This window comes from Monomorium pharaonis, chromosome 10 (assembly GCF_013373865.1).
Source record: "Monomorium pharaonis isolate MP-MQ-018 chromosome 10, ASM1337386v2, whole genome shotgun sequence".
Taxonomy (NCBI): Eukaryota; Metazoa; Arthropoda; class Insecta; order Hymenoptera; family Formicidae; genus Monomorium; species Monomorium pharaonis.
The window spans coordinates 16885106-16899615 of NC_050476.1; the positions used below are offsets into that span (position 1 = coordinate 16885106).

A 14510-nucleotide genomic window follows, 5' to 3' on the forward strand; every position below is an offset into this window, starting at 1 on the left:
TAATTAGTATTCTTAGCACAGAAAAATTTTCAGAAATTTCAAAAAAATAAATTTTTTCGATTTCTTTCTCTTTTAAGATATTACTTTTATTCTCTATCGTTGTAAAATATCTTTTGTACTTAAAAGCGTTATAAATAAAAAAGTAATTCATAAAAAGTTTCTGTTATTACGTTTGTCTGTTATTATATTTTTCTAAAAAAATAGGAAAAACGATTTTTTTTTATTCTTCTAAAAAATAAAAAACGTTATTATAAAAATTGTTTTTTTTTTTTTTATTTAAAGAAAGACAAAGAAAATTGATTTTTTTCTCAATTTTATTTTTTGGAAAATTAAATTTAGAAAATTAGAAACATTAATTTCATTAAAATATCATTAATTTGTTATTAAGAAATAGCTGTAATTTTTCACTATCAAAAATTTTATCAAAAGTTCATCATATATTTAATTTTAGTTCTCACTTTTTCATTAAGTAGCATTAAAAATTTTTGTTACATAAAATTTTATTATATTTTTATTAAGTTTTCATTAAAATGTCATTGATCAAATTGGGTTAAATGTTCTTTATATTAAACAAAAAAAATAATTTTTTAAAGAATTGTTAAAAACTATAATTTAATAAAATTTAATAAAATTAAGTAAAACGCTAAATTTATCGAGGTTTTATTAAAATTTTATTTAAAATTGTTTATCTAAGTCTTATAAACGTAATTAGTTTAAAGTTTTAAATGTGAAAGAATATAACTGTGTTGTTAAATTATATAATTCTGAGATATCAATTTTATAGAAAAATATGTGAATTTTATATTTCAATATCTATATCAGATATACATACAAAATATCATGTGACTAATCAAATAATAAATGGATTGTTATTAAATAGTAGCATTGGTCTAAAAACTCTAAAGAAAACTGCCGATAAAGTCTCGGTATTATGTTCTTACTGAAATTGCCAAAAGGAATATATCGAGCATCAGTGCTGAGCCAGTCTACTGCCAATAGATTTTTGATACCATCTATTGAAATAGAAAGATTGTTTCTTAGTCTGAAGCAGAGACTACTGCCAGAAGAACGCGTGACTAAACTCTTTCTCGTAAGAAGAATACATTGGATCCCGTACTAGTTAACTCTGCATTAGTAGAAACTATCCCATCAGTATGCACTAGGTGCACGTGAGTAGCGTAAGTGGGGGATAGTCAATACAGCAGTTGCATAGTTATAGCATTGTTTTCGACGTGTTCGTGCACATTGTGTTCTAATTAATTTGGCTTGAAAAATGGCTAATATTTTGGAAAAACAAAAAAGAATATGTTTAACATATGAAGATAAAATTTCTATTTTAAAAGATATTCAAGAAAGAAAATTATATGACATTTTGAAAACATACAAAGTAGATTGTTGGAAATTGCAGCGGCAAAAAGTATGAATTAAATCTTCATTCATATGATAAATTTATATAATTACTAATGTATATGTTTCTATTTTTTTATAATTTTTAAAAATGTATTTATAAAAATTCTTTTTTTTTTTGAAAGTTTTAATAGATTGTAATTGATTAATTTAATATAATATGTTTAATGTAAAAAATATGTATATTTTTCTTTGTTTATTTTTATAAATATAACATAATTACAATTTAAGAATTTATATTTTGTCTACATGTTATTAAAAATTGTCTCAACAAAATTGTCTAAAGACTGGTATTTTTGTAATATAAATAAAAAATATTCTTGTATAACAAGTTTTTTATTTAAAAAATTTACACAAAATTTACACATGCAGAAAAAATATCAACCAATAATAATTTAAAATAAATTGTTTAAGTGTAATAACATAGATAACGGAACGCTAATTGCGATCGACATATTTTTCAGTTTTATAAATTAAGTGCTGGTACAGTTACTTTTAAAGCATAATCATAAACATGACTAGATGACAATATCGCTACGTCTCTGAGTTTCACAGAGTGAATAGTAAATTATCCTGCAATAATAGACTCAAAGCCTCGAATAATCTACTAGTATAGAGTTCCAGTGTATCACGCACATACACAGTTCATTATAATGATTACACTTAAACAATTTATTTTAAATTATTGGTAGATATTTTATCTGCATGTGTAAATTTTGTGTAAATTTTTTAAATAAAAAAAACTTGTTATACAAGAATATTATCTTTAGAGTACTAGCAGTGACTATCGGAATGCAGCCTAAGATATAAGGTAGAGAATATTTTTCAAACATATATTTGAAATATATTATAAAATATGAAAATAAATATTTTATAATTGCACGTAACTTATAATCTGACAGATAGGTTATACATTGTATGTATTTGCGTATTGAAGACAACTATCTAGAGTCGAATTTTAAATTTCAAAATAAAAGGTTCACGCATTGCATCAACAGAATATTACAACAGGGCATTCTCATGTGACATTCCAGCCCTCTATATCGGAATATTTTTATTCAATCAAGAGTAATGCGCGACCAGCGCGCGATCTATTGAAAAGATATAAAAGATAATAGGAAACTAAAGTAACGATAAAAGTAACAGCTGAATTCGTTACTGTTACTGTAAAAATGTAACGACGTTACCGTAAACTTTACAAGTAACGCGTTACTTCCCAACCCTGGTTTCTACTAATACAGAGTTGACTAATGCGGGGTTCAAGTGTATACTTCTTATGAGAAAGAGTTTAGCCACGCGTTCTTCTGGCAGCGTAGTCTTTGCTTTGGAGTAATATGCAACTATGCAGGCTCGACATTTTTTCTCTCATAGTAGAGCAGAATCTTTTTTTAGAATCGATTTTTGGTACAGCATTATTGTGGTATCAAGAATCAGTATCACTATTTATCGTTGCATTATAGAGAATTACAGTTTTTGATATTGTTATAACATTGTAATCCTGTAACTATATTTCAAGTTTTGATCCATTTTATCATCTCAGTATTTTAACAGTACTGTACAAATCAGATATTGATATTTAATCCTACGTCAATATTAACAGTCAGCCCTGGACCAGTATCTCACTGGTATTCAATTTCCCTACTTGAATATAATGTTTTCAAAACTACACGGAAAAAGTAATATGTAACAGTTTGAAAATAATTTTGTTGCACTGATGAAAGAAAATTCTCATGTTATAAAAAAATTGTATTATATTTTATTATTTTGAGTTTTTTTTTTTTGAAGAAAGTCTTCTCAATCTCAATCATTCCTATACAAGTCCTATTCAATCTCCAAGAAATAAATTTTGACTCTTATAAAGCAACAAATTACTCAAATAATTGCTCAATTTTTACTTCATAAGATTTAAAAAGTTTGCAAATTCATTTAATAAAAATATCATGTAATGAAACAAAGAATATTTCATTAAAATAAGAGATTGGAAGTATTACATTAAAACAAGATTTGCTTGTTTTGTATACTTTATACATATATAGCGTTGTTAAATTAATAAAAGTTTTTTAATTTTTTAATTAGACTATTATTAGATGCTATTAATAAATTGCTTTTTTTGCGTTTATTTTTTAATACGTTTTTCGGGTTTTTATCCATTGATTTTTTTCTAAAAGGATATGAAATTTTGGTAATTGACAACTCGTTCTTTTTACATAAACGTTTTACTTGAAGTCGAGTAAATTTTTTCATAGCGCGGAATGAAATTTCCGTCAGGTTGTCAAAGACTACCGATTTCTCGTAGTATTGAGAAGAATGGACGCGCGACGTCGAGAAAAATTTCGCTACAGGACCGATGTGTATCGACTCCGGCATCCGCGAATATTTGCCATTTCTCGCCTTTCTTCGCAATCCTCCGTCGCAAGGGAGAAATCGAGTGATACTCGTCTGAGGATGTTGACGTGAGGAGTCACAGCTCTTGAATTAACTTAAGTGGGTTCGAGGGTGAAAATAAGCAGAGAGAAATACCGACCTGGAGCCAGTTACGTTGCCGCAGATGATCGGCTCCTCGTCCTCATTGTACGCCCAATTGGATGAGTTCCAAGTCCACCTGTTGGCGACACGAAAATTCCGTTAGCGTTCCTGTTTCCAACTCCCTCGAGATCCCGCGATCTCCGGAGATTTAAAGCGAGAGAATTACATATCCATCGCTTTTCTGTATGTGTCGTGCGCGGCAGTCAATTTATCACATCAATTCTTCTCAATTTGCCGTTGTCCAATACGGCGCGAAAGAATTAAATCAATTTCGAATATTTGATAAAAAAATTATAGACAATAGATGTGGATAGAATAGCACGTCTATGAGCTTACGGTTACAAACCAATATTCTTTTGTTTTTAAATATACTATATATATGCATACACACACATACATAAATTAAATATATATATAAAATATATATTGAATCGCGACTATTTTGTGACAAAATGTATAATTTTTATCAGACTTTGGAAGTAGCGTACTACTTGTAAAACACTTTTACACGATTATAGGTTTTTTATAATAGCAGACTGATAATAATGTTATTTTTTTAAGAACTGTAACGTAGTTTCTATGTAACAGTTTTTTCTATGTAACAAATTTGACAGTTACTTTTTATGTATCGATGTATTTAAGGGAGGAAGAAAATTTTAAATCTGACTGAAAATTTTTATTTACTTTTTATTTTTAATTATAAGAGAATACAAATTTACTTTTAGTTCTGAGTAATTCTTTGTTATCACATAAAACATTAAAGGTATGTTAAAATGGTTTGAAAAAAGTCGCATAATTTTATAAATGTTTATTAATTAATATTAGTTTACAGTCAAAAATTATTTTGAAAGTTCTCATAAATTTTTGTTACAAATAATAAATTTCCTCAACATGTCAGACTTCTAAAATAATTAAATGTTTAAAATTAATGTAAGTGTAAAAAATTTTAAATACAATAATTTGAAACTATTTTAATTAAAAATTATTGTGTTTGAAATTTTTTAACATAATAATTAAGGATCCAAAGAGGTCTAAGTTTTGCTATATTTATAAATTTAATAAAGAGAGTTTTGATTTACATTTTAATTATTATAAAATTCTCTTTTTAATTTCTGTGTAATCTTGAAAAATTTAAGATACAAAAAATCGTATTATTTCATTAATATTTTAAGAAAAAATTCATTAGAGAACTAATTTTTTTACTTGATTTTATTTCAGTCTTAAAAATGTAACAAAAAATGTAACGAATCATTATTATTTAAGTGGCAATAATGGTAACAATTTATTTTTCAGAATTTAATAATTAATTGTTAGTTACTTTTTTGTTTTGATAACGATAATAAATTATTTTTTTAAAATAACTGTCTCCCAATTATAATCCTTATTCATATATCTTTTCTCTTATATGGAAATTATATTATCAATCAGTTTCATTTATTAAGTCAAAGGGAGTTGAGCGTTAATATAAGTTTAATCAACACAGAGGAAAATTAATTTCCCGTTTTCATTTAACGCTGCATTTGACTCTAAACGCGGCTCCGGTTACCTAAACGATACGAAACGGGAATCACATGTGTGGCCGCATTCGACGAGAATTAACACGGCGAGGATATACGTATTATTTGCTTATATGCACTTTCGCCTGTGGCCGCGTTTCCCCGTTGACGAGCAGCAAGATTATCGTATCGCGTAGCGATACCTATCCTAGGTAATATAACGTGTATAGCTATCGACCATTCAGTTTAACCGATATGAAGCGGTATATCCTATCGAGCCGAACAAATTGCCACATATTGTTTCACTGTCAGTTGCCCGAGAGTAAGATGCGATCATTTCTTTAACAAAAAGTAAACTTGCCTAAAGTTTATTTTAATCGATCGATCCATTTCATCAATTAATATTATCTGTTAATTATTTGTTTAATTTAAACGCGCGTAAAAAGTTATATGAATTTATTTAGAACAGAACAGGAAATATTTGAAATAAATTAAAGAGCAGAAAAATTTGTCACATAATATTTTACATATTCTTTGCTAGAAAGCTACAAATGCGATTATTTCTTTAAGAAAAATAAATCTTGCACGCAAAAATATTTTGTTTTATAAACCAAAATTTTGTCGAAACAATAAAATATTTTGATAAAAATATGTCCAACAAAATTGTTCAGTTGCTGTGAATACACATATTATTTATTTTTGTGATGTACTAAATTGCTAGATTTTAATCAAATACAAAGAAAAACAAAAACCGAACAATACATTCAATAGAAATAACTTAAAGTTTTCTTATATGGAACAGGATATTGTTAGAAAACGCTTCAACTAAATTGTTTAGTTGGAGGTATCAAATTTTTTTTCTAGTGTGAAAAATATGTATATTTCTATCAAGTTTTTTTAATTATACTGTCATAAACATTTAATTAAATTTAATCAAGATAAGATTAACAAAATGTAACTTTAATATGAAGAAAATTTATTCAAAATAAGATAAAGAGGAGAAAAAATTGTTACATAATGTTTCAGTATTCCAGAAAACTGCAGATGCAATTGTTTCTTTGACAAAGAGTGAACTAGAACAAAGTACTGAAGTAGATATATTTTTATCAAGTTCTTTCAGTTATAACATTTGGCCTAATTTATCCAGAATATTTATTTAATTACTTGCTTAATCTAAATTTAACATTTATATGTAAAGTTAATCAATTGTTCCTCTAATTATTATAAATATATGCATTAAAAAAATCAAATTTGCGCAAATTTATTAATATTTTATTGTTTTGTAACTTAAGAAGTAACGTAAAAAATTGTCTAAATTTTTCTTAAAACAAATCTTGTAAACTTTGTAAAATCTAAATTTTACGAAAATCTTATTTAAATTTAGAGTTAAAATAAGTCTTGCAGACGAATTAGAAATATTGCACTGTATTGTTTATGGAATCAATCAGTATTCTTGTATAACTTGAATTTAAGATATAATTCTCGGAGCGCACTGAGCAAAATTCTTGTCGCATGCGGATCATAGGACTTTCTTCTCACGGAATTGAGTTCATAAATAATGCACCGGTTTCCCGGTTTTTGCAACTACCCGGACTTCCCCCCCCCCCCTTCGAGCCGCGCGCATAAATCACCCCGCATATTCGACTCTCGGGGAAAAAAAGCCATTCGAAAGTGCTTTCCGAGAGTGCTTCGTACTTTTAATGCGATGCATCGCGTTACGGCGCATCCGTGCGTCTCTCTCTATCACTTCGAGCGGAGAAACGTCACGTCGCCGCGCGGTCACGCGTCACGCGTCATGCGTCACGATTCGACGTGCACCGAACGCGGATCGATGCATGCTGCCGGGCTGGAAAGCGCGGACAATGAGATCCGCCGACGGATAGTTTCCTAAGCACGCGGCGAGCGGTCTGTTTGGCATCGTAACCGGAAACACGATAGCGATGCTCCTATAAACGCGTGCCACTGCCGCGCGCTCGCGGAGGGTGCGGAAACGAATGCTCGTTGGGACGCGCGCGGTGCACCACGCACCACGTCGACCGCGCGCAGTGACAGATTACGTGACGCGGGTGTGTTTCCAAAATACACACACGTGCTTCGTTTCCTGTTATTCTACTGGTCTGATCAAAATTTATTCTTTCTTTTGACACTGATCGGTGGTGAAAAAAAATCTTATATCTTATAACATTTTTAAGAATTCTTCGTATTTTAAATTTATGCAAAATTTCTGCAAAAATATTATAAGGTTTTTTTTTAATTATAGAATGAGAAATGTTAAAAGTCTTAAAATAGTTCCGAAATTACATATATAAAAAATTCTAGAAAAACCATTTTTTAACATTTATGAAAAGTATTCCAATTCGTATAAAAAGATCTGAGGAATTATAAAGAAATTTTGAAAATTCTGAAATTTATGTAATAGAAAGAAATTTTTAAAAATTATATGAAGGATAAAAAGAATGAAAGAAAATTTATAAAAAAAGTTGAGAGACAGCTGTATAGAATGGCATCAGTAAATGACCTCTCGCTGCGTAAATACTCAGATGGAAATTTATGAACGGCTTGATGTTGGCCCGACATCGGGAGCTGAAATTTCGGTGCTGGCAGCTTAATAATGGTTTGATATTGAGAAGTCTGGCGTAATACTGATCATCAATGTCATGCCTATATTAGAATTTAGTATGCCAATACCAGTGCAGTATCAATTAATGATATATGTGGAATCACTGACTTTCAGCTGTGCTATTATACTTATAATACTATTTGGCTCTCTTGGTCCATCTCTTGATCATTATTTCTATATCAGATAATAACTTAAAAATCAAGAAATCAATTTTTTCTTACGCTACATGTAAAAATAAAACAATATTTTTGTACGTTATCTCATGTATAATCAAATTAGTAATCAAACTCTCTCTCTCTGCTATCTTTATACCAAGTCCCAAGTAGCCTAGTGACGTCAAAAGATTACATAATGACGTCAATTTTTAGTTATTTACAGATTGTGACGTCAGTGACTAATAATGAACCTTTCTAAGATGCAATTTCTTAAACCAGCTAAAGACGTTATTTTAAAGACGTCTTAAAGTTGTTTTATTTTTTTAATAATTGTGATTTTTTTTAAAGTAATCTATTCCTTTAAAGGTATTCCAGACAAAAGTTTCTAGTGACTTATTTTGTGATAGTTGGGCTATAAAACAAAGAATAATTAACTTATCATTAAAGAATAATTTTTTGTATTTTAAAATTAATATAGATTTAGGGAAGTTATATATGTGTGAAATATGTAATTTTTTTCAATTTATGCCTATGTATAAATACAAAAATCAAATAATTTGTTTTATAGATTAAGTTTATATTATAATGAAATTAAATAAAAAATTGTGTGTGTGTGTGTGTATACGCGCGCGCGTGTATTTTTCCTTATTTTTTCCTGAACAGCAAAACAGATTTTTTCATAAGTTACTTCACACGCTATTTTGCATATGTGAAAATCGATAAAAAACTGTAAATTTATATTTATTTATACAAATATAATTTACATGTTTCTTTTTTTTTCTGACATCTACTAAATTGATCTATACCTGACAAATACATCCATAAACGTCAATTATTCATGGATCATCACAAAGTATCAGTTCTAGTACGATTTTCGAGATCAAGCAACGTTGACTCTGATAGATGGATGGGTGACTGCTTTTTTAATTGCGAAAGCGTCAAAATTTAGTCATATTTTTGTCGTTATTAAGATATCAGAAAATGACGTTTCGCAGATGTGACATATCAATGTCATTTTCGAGTTTTATAAGACTTAACTTTGGGCACCTGTTTATTAATTTGTGACTAAAACCACTATTATGACGTCTTTTTGCTACTTCAGGTCTTAACCAAAGTATATATTTCATTTTTATCTATGATTCTTTTAATATTATTATTAAATATCATTATTATCTTTTATTATGTATTATTTTCTATTAAATAATTATCCTTCGTTTTAAGAACTTTATAAGCTTATGTATAATGCCGATAAGAGAAAATGATCCAAATAAAAGAATTCTGGATAAATAAAAAAATTAGACTAACATTTATATATATATATATATATATATATATATATATATATATATAACAATAAGACTAATTGATTGGGTTTATTTAAAAATACTTTTTACTATCAGATAAATTAAATCTTTCGTGTATACATAATAAATAATAGTAACAATTAATAAGATTATAATAATTAATAAAATAATTACACTTAATTATCTACAGAAAGAAACTAACATAAAGTACTTATTTGTTATTGGAATGTATTGTATGGTATCGCTAAACAATACACAATCGATATTTGATTACTAAAACCAGTTGTATTGTGCCAGTATCGTTCATCAATGTTCAATTGTTGATGCTCGCGTCGGATCATCATCGGATTGTATTTTTGATGTTAGCAAACCCCACCTAAGCAGTTACAGTTGACAAATAATCAGCTGTGACATGTCAGAATGCAATACCAATATTTGCTACAATGGCGATATAATTCAAAATGATATAATGATAAAAATAGATAAATAATGATACAATGATAAAAAGAACCATCTTCGATGCACATGTAACAAAAAGATCTTTTTTGTTACTTCAACAATTTTACAGAAACGCGTCCAAAATATTGTAAAAAAAATGTTTTTTGTTTTATTCGATGGTGTAGTACCTATGTACGCATCATCGCCAACTTCTCGATTATATGTGCTTTATATGTGCCAAAATGTGTTGTATAATTGCATTTGAAATATCAAAAACATCTAAATATACATATTATATATACATTACATTGTAATATTGTTATAAAATTGCTTTAATATTTTAAAACATTGTTTCTGCAATGTTAAAACACTATCGTAGCAATAGTTCACGACGTTTTTCCAATGTTTTAATCTTGCGATGAAATATTTTTGTGTAATGTATAATGAATTATTATCCCGTACAGCACTGAAAAATTGTATCTACATTGCAACCTACTACTGCAACGGCTCAAATTATTGCAGTTATTGCGCAAAATGTTGATGCATTGCTGTTGAATTGCAGATAAAATGTCTACCTTTGAGAAGATTGCAACAAAATATTAAAACAACACTGTAATACAATAAATTTGCAATAATATACAATGTTGCTATATTTATCAAATAATGTTGCACATAAGAATTAATATTTTTGGTTTATAAAAATGAATATATCATACTATATTTTATTTAAGTACTTTTATTTGCAATTATTTCGCACGTTTGACTACTGCTAATACGATTTAAACAGAAATTGATTATCATCACTAGCTTTTATGTTCAAATATTGCAAAAAATATTATAGTATTCTTTTAATTAAAATATATTATGATATTAAATTACAAAATTTTTATTTTGCAATGTTTCCAAAATATTAATGTCGTGCTGTCACAAGTATTAATATATTTATACAACATTGATGCAATTTTGCTGCAATAATGCTGTGTTATACTGGATAGTTATTAATAATAACTATCGAATAGTTATTAGAGACGGTACAATATTTTTTTATAATAATTTTTTTTATTTTATTCTAGCGAATCATAAAAACCAACCGCTACTACAACAAAATCAGCAAATATATAATCTTTTGCCGCACAAGTAGTTATGGTTGATAAATAGTCAGCCGCGTAGAGAGTGTGTTTAAGTGCGATATGTTTCCACAAGAATTCAGTTTCTTTTATCACCAACAATAATTGCTTAGAAGCAAAATTTCTTTGCGCGTTCTTTAAGAAATTGAGTTTAGTTTTGCCAAAGGATGTATAAGATTCCCTGTTAAAATAAATATCTTAATAACCAGGACATACAACGATACAGAGCTAAGATTAAATTTTTGTAAGAATTTATTATATAAAATAAAGTTGTACAAATAACTAAAATTTAAAATATCAGACATTATTATTAATATATAAAAAATTGAAAAATGTTTCAATTTTGGCTGAGATAATATTTTCCGCAATAAATTCTTTACAGTTTTTTTTAGAAGAGGAAAACTATTACAGATGTTTATTAGCATCAATATTAAACTGATTACACAGGCACACAAAAAAAAGTGGTTGGTCCGGCGGACTAGACGAGTCAATCCTTATGTATTTCAACTCGCTGAATCCGAATCCAAGGTCAGAATTGCAAAGTTAGCTCGTATTTCCTAACCTCAAAAAAAAAAATTTTTTTTAATGCTGCTTTTTTAATGCTTAATTCAATGTCAGAATTGCTGCATTGGCTCATTTTTTCCTAACCTCAAAAAACACCTTGTAAAAGCAGTTTGGATCACAAATGTATAATCCGGAACGTGCAGGCTTGCGTGAGCACATTAACCGGGGAAAATTTTCTAGAAAACCACAAAAGTCAAGATTACAGAGAAAGGGTAGTGGAACTACTTGACTGCTGTACTACCAGACAGGTAGCGGCCGTAAATTTTGAATTAGAAAAAAATCCTAAATTTTTGAAAAATACATTAAATTTGCTAGGAAATTATGCAAACTTTATTCCAAAAATTTTCACTATTTTTACAAAAATTAAAATTTTGAAAATTCCTTACGTAGTACCTTGGTAAATTTAATGTAGTTTTAAAAAATTTTAGGTTTTTTTCTAGCTGTAAATAAAAGTTGCGGCTGCTACCTGTTTGGTAGTATAACGCGACTTTTCAACTTTGGCGGTGTATTTACAGATTTCTGGGCACTATTAAAAAAAACTTTTGTAAATTTTAAAAGGTGTATAATAAAAGGCACAAAACAAATTATTGTTTACTCTACATATTCATTTTTACACGAAAAATTTAGGCTTGTCGAGGTGAAGTTACCCCTCAATCAAAGAACCACTTTCAACACACATGTAACAAAAAATGCTTTTTTTTAATTTTTTAATATTTAAAAATAACCTACCTTATAAATGTTTTAAAGTACTGAAAAATTACAGTTATATATTATGTAGGAAACAGATTTAAAGAAGATTAACAATAATAAGTTTTTGTGTAGGTTATAGAGACTTAGAAGAAAAGGTAATATTATAGCTTCTATTTATATTTTATATATAACAACTTTGTTAATAATTAATATTTTAAATTAAAAATATAATAATATAATTTATTAATGTATTATTTAATCGATTTCAGACTCAAAGTTATAAAATATTTAATCCTTATGTTGTAAAAATTTTTCTAAGAATTTATATATAAATTGAAACATTTTTTAGAAATATTAATAAAATCTATTTTCTCAAAATTTTTATGTAAATTGCAGAATTTTTCTGTATTATTTTATAACTTTTTATAAACTTATTATATATTTATTTAAAATAAGGAGAAAATATTGTAGAATACAAATATATGTACGTACGTATAATTCTTTCAACTATAAATTGCTGAACTAGAAATTTATAATGTAATATAAATTAACTAGAACTAGACGTATATGTAATATAAATTATAGATTTGTAATAGAACTATAATAAATTTATTAAATAATAATTGTGATATAAAAATTTAAAAAAAGAGATCGTATTAGAGGCTTAAAGGATTATGTTAGCAAAATCCCATGCTATTGTTTAATTTTGCTTAACTTGAAATGTGTACAGTTGAATAAAGAACAAAAACATTTATGTATACATATATTTGAATAATAATACGCTCGAATTAAAAAGAAATGAAGAAGTGTGTGTTAATGAAATGTACACACATACACACACACACACACACACACACACACACACACACACAGATCAGACATGCACGCGTGGTTGTTTATCTTAAAAAGTTTAAAAATGCTCAAAAGTGAAAATATTATATAACAAATATTATTGTGTAATATTATTGATAGATTAGCAATGTACTGCATAACGGTAAGCTGCTACAATAAATAAATGATTCTAACAATCACTAGAATTTATCACCTTATAATAAAATGATTATAAAAAATTATTATTATTATTATTATAGTATTAGGCTCTACAAGGGCCACAATATCTTCTTCTTTACTTTATTATCATTTGTTTTGGGCCTTGGACTGTTTAAATCCACCACTTGCGGAAACCGTGTTATTGATTACGGTCGGACTACTAAAGTGACGATTAAACACCGCTTTAAACGATACTGTGCGATTTATATATCCACAGCGATGCGCGTGCTTATCTTAATTATTCGAAATTATCCTTCGTGTCTTTAATCAAACATTTCCTTCTTCGCGCAACGTGATTTGCTTTTGGCTACAAATAATTCTCTTAATCTAACATTTATTAATTAGTTGTGTGTATTGGTGGACATCATCAAAATTGTGACTTACGAAAATTTCGAGCTTCATTGCATTTTTCGTTAACAATTTGCATGGGAAAAAACAAGATAAATATACTATCTTTTCGTTGAAGTCAACACAATTTTTGTAGGATAATATTTCAGTAGAAGTACGCCTGGATTTGAAAATACGCAAAAATAGCACGAGAGTTTCTGCATGAAAATATCAAACATTTTTCAACTACGTTGTAGAATATATGTTTCTCTAGCAAAATCTGCGGAATCGTATTTTAAACTACTGATTTAATATAACAGTTCGTAATTTTTCTATATACAATTTGTAATTTAGAGAAAGGACACCCGACAAGTAAAAATAACTAAAAGTTATACAATATTATTTTCGTAGTTTAGATTATTTATAACTGTTGACTTTACAATACGATTAACAATAAGATCTTTGAAAGATAAAAATAAAACAGTGCTTCTATAAAATTTAATACTTAAGAAAATACCTAAATGCTTATATCAGTCATTTGGAATTGCATATATAACTTGGGAAAATAGAAACTTTATAAATATTAAAGTAAATAATTAAATACCCCTATACCTTACTTAAACGGAAACTTATTACTTTTTATAGTTTTAAAAGTATTTTTTATATCATTAATTTATAAAATTTAATTGTAATTTAATTATTTTCATATATTTATTAAGTACCTTATTATATTTACCTTTAAGTACATTAATATATTTATTATATATATATATATATAATATTATATATTTCTTGTAAAGTAAAAT

The 14510-nt window shown here is 27.5% G+C and overlaps 1 protein-coding gene across 3 annotated transcripts in view; it reads right to left on the reverse strand.

Moving 5' to 3' along the window:
• LOC105833920 (sodium channel protein 60E) overlaps positions 1-14510 on the reverse strand; it is a 168006-nt gene that overhangs the window by 44458 nt on the left and 109038 nt on the right. For all 3 annotated transcript variants that reach the window (XR_004964836.1, XM_028193838.2, XM_028193839.2), the window contains exon 5: positions 3932-4009. Coding sequence is in view for 2 of the 3 variants with exons in the window: in XM_028193838.2 (XP_028049639.1) it covers positions 3932-4009 (78 nt within the window). In the remaining variant the exon portion in view is untranslated. The remainder of the gene's footprint in view (positions 1-3931; positions 4010-14510) is intronic.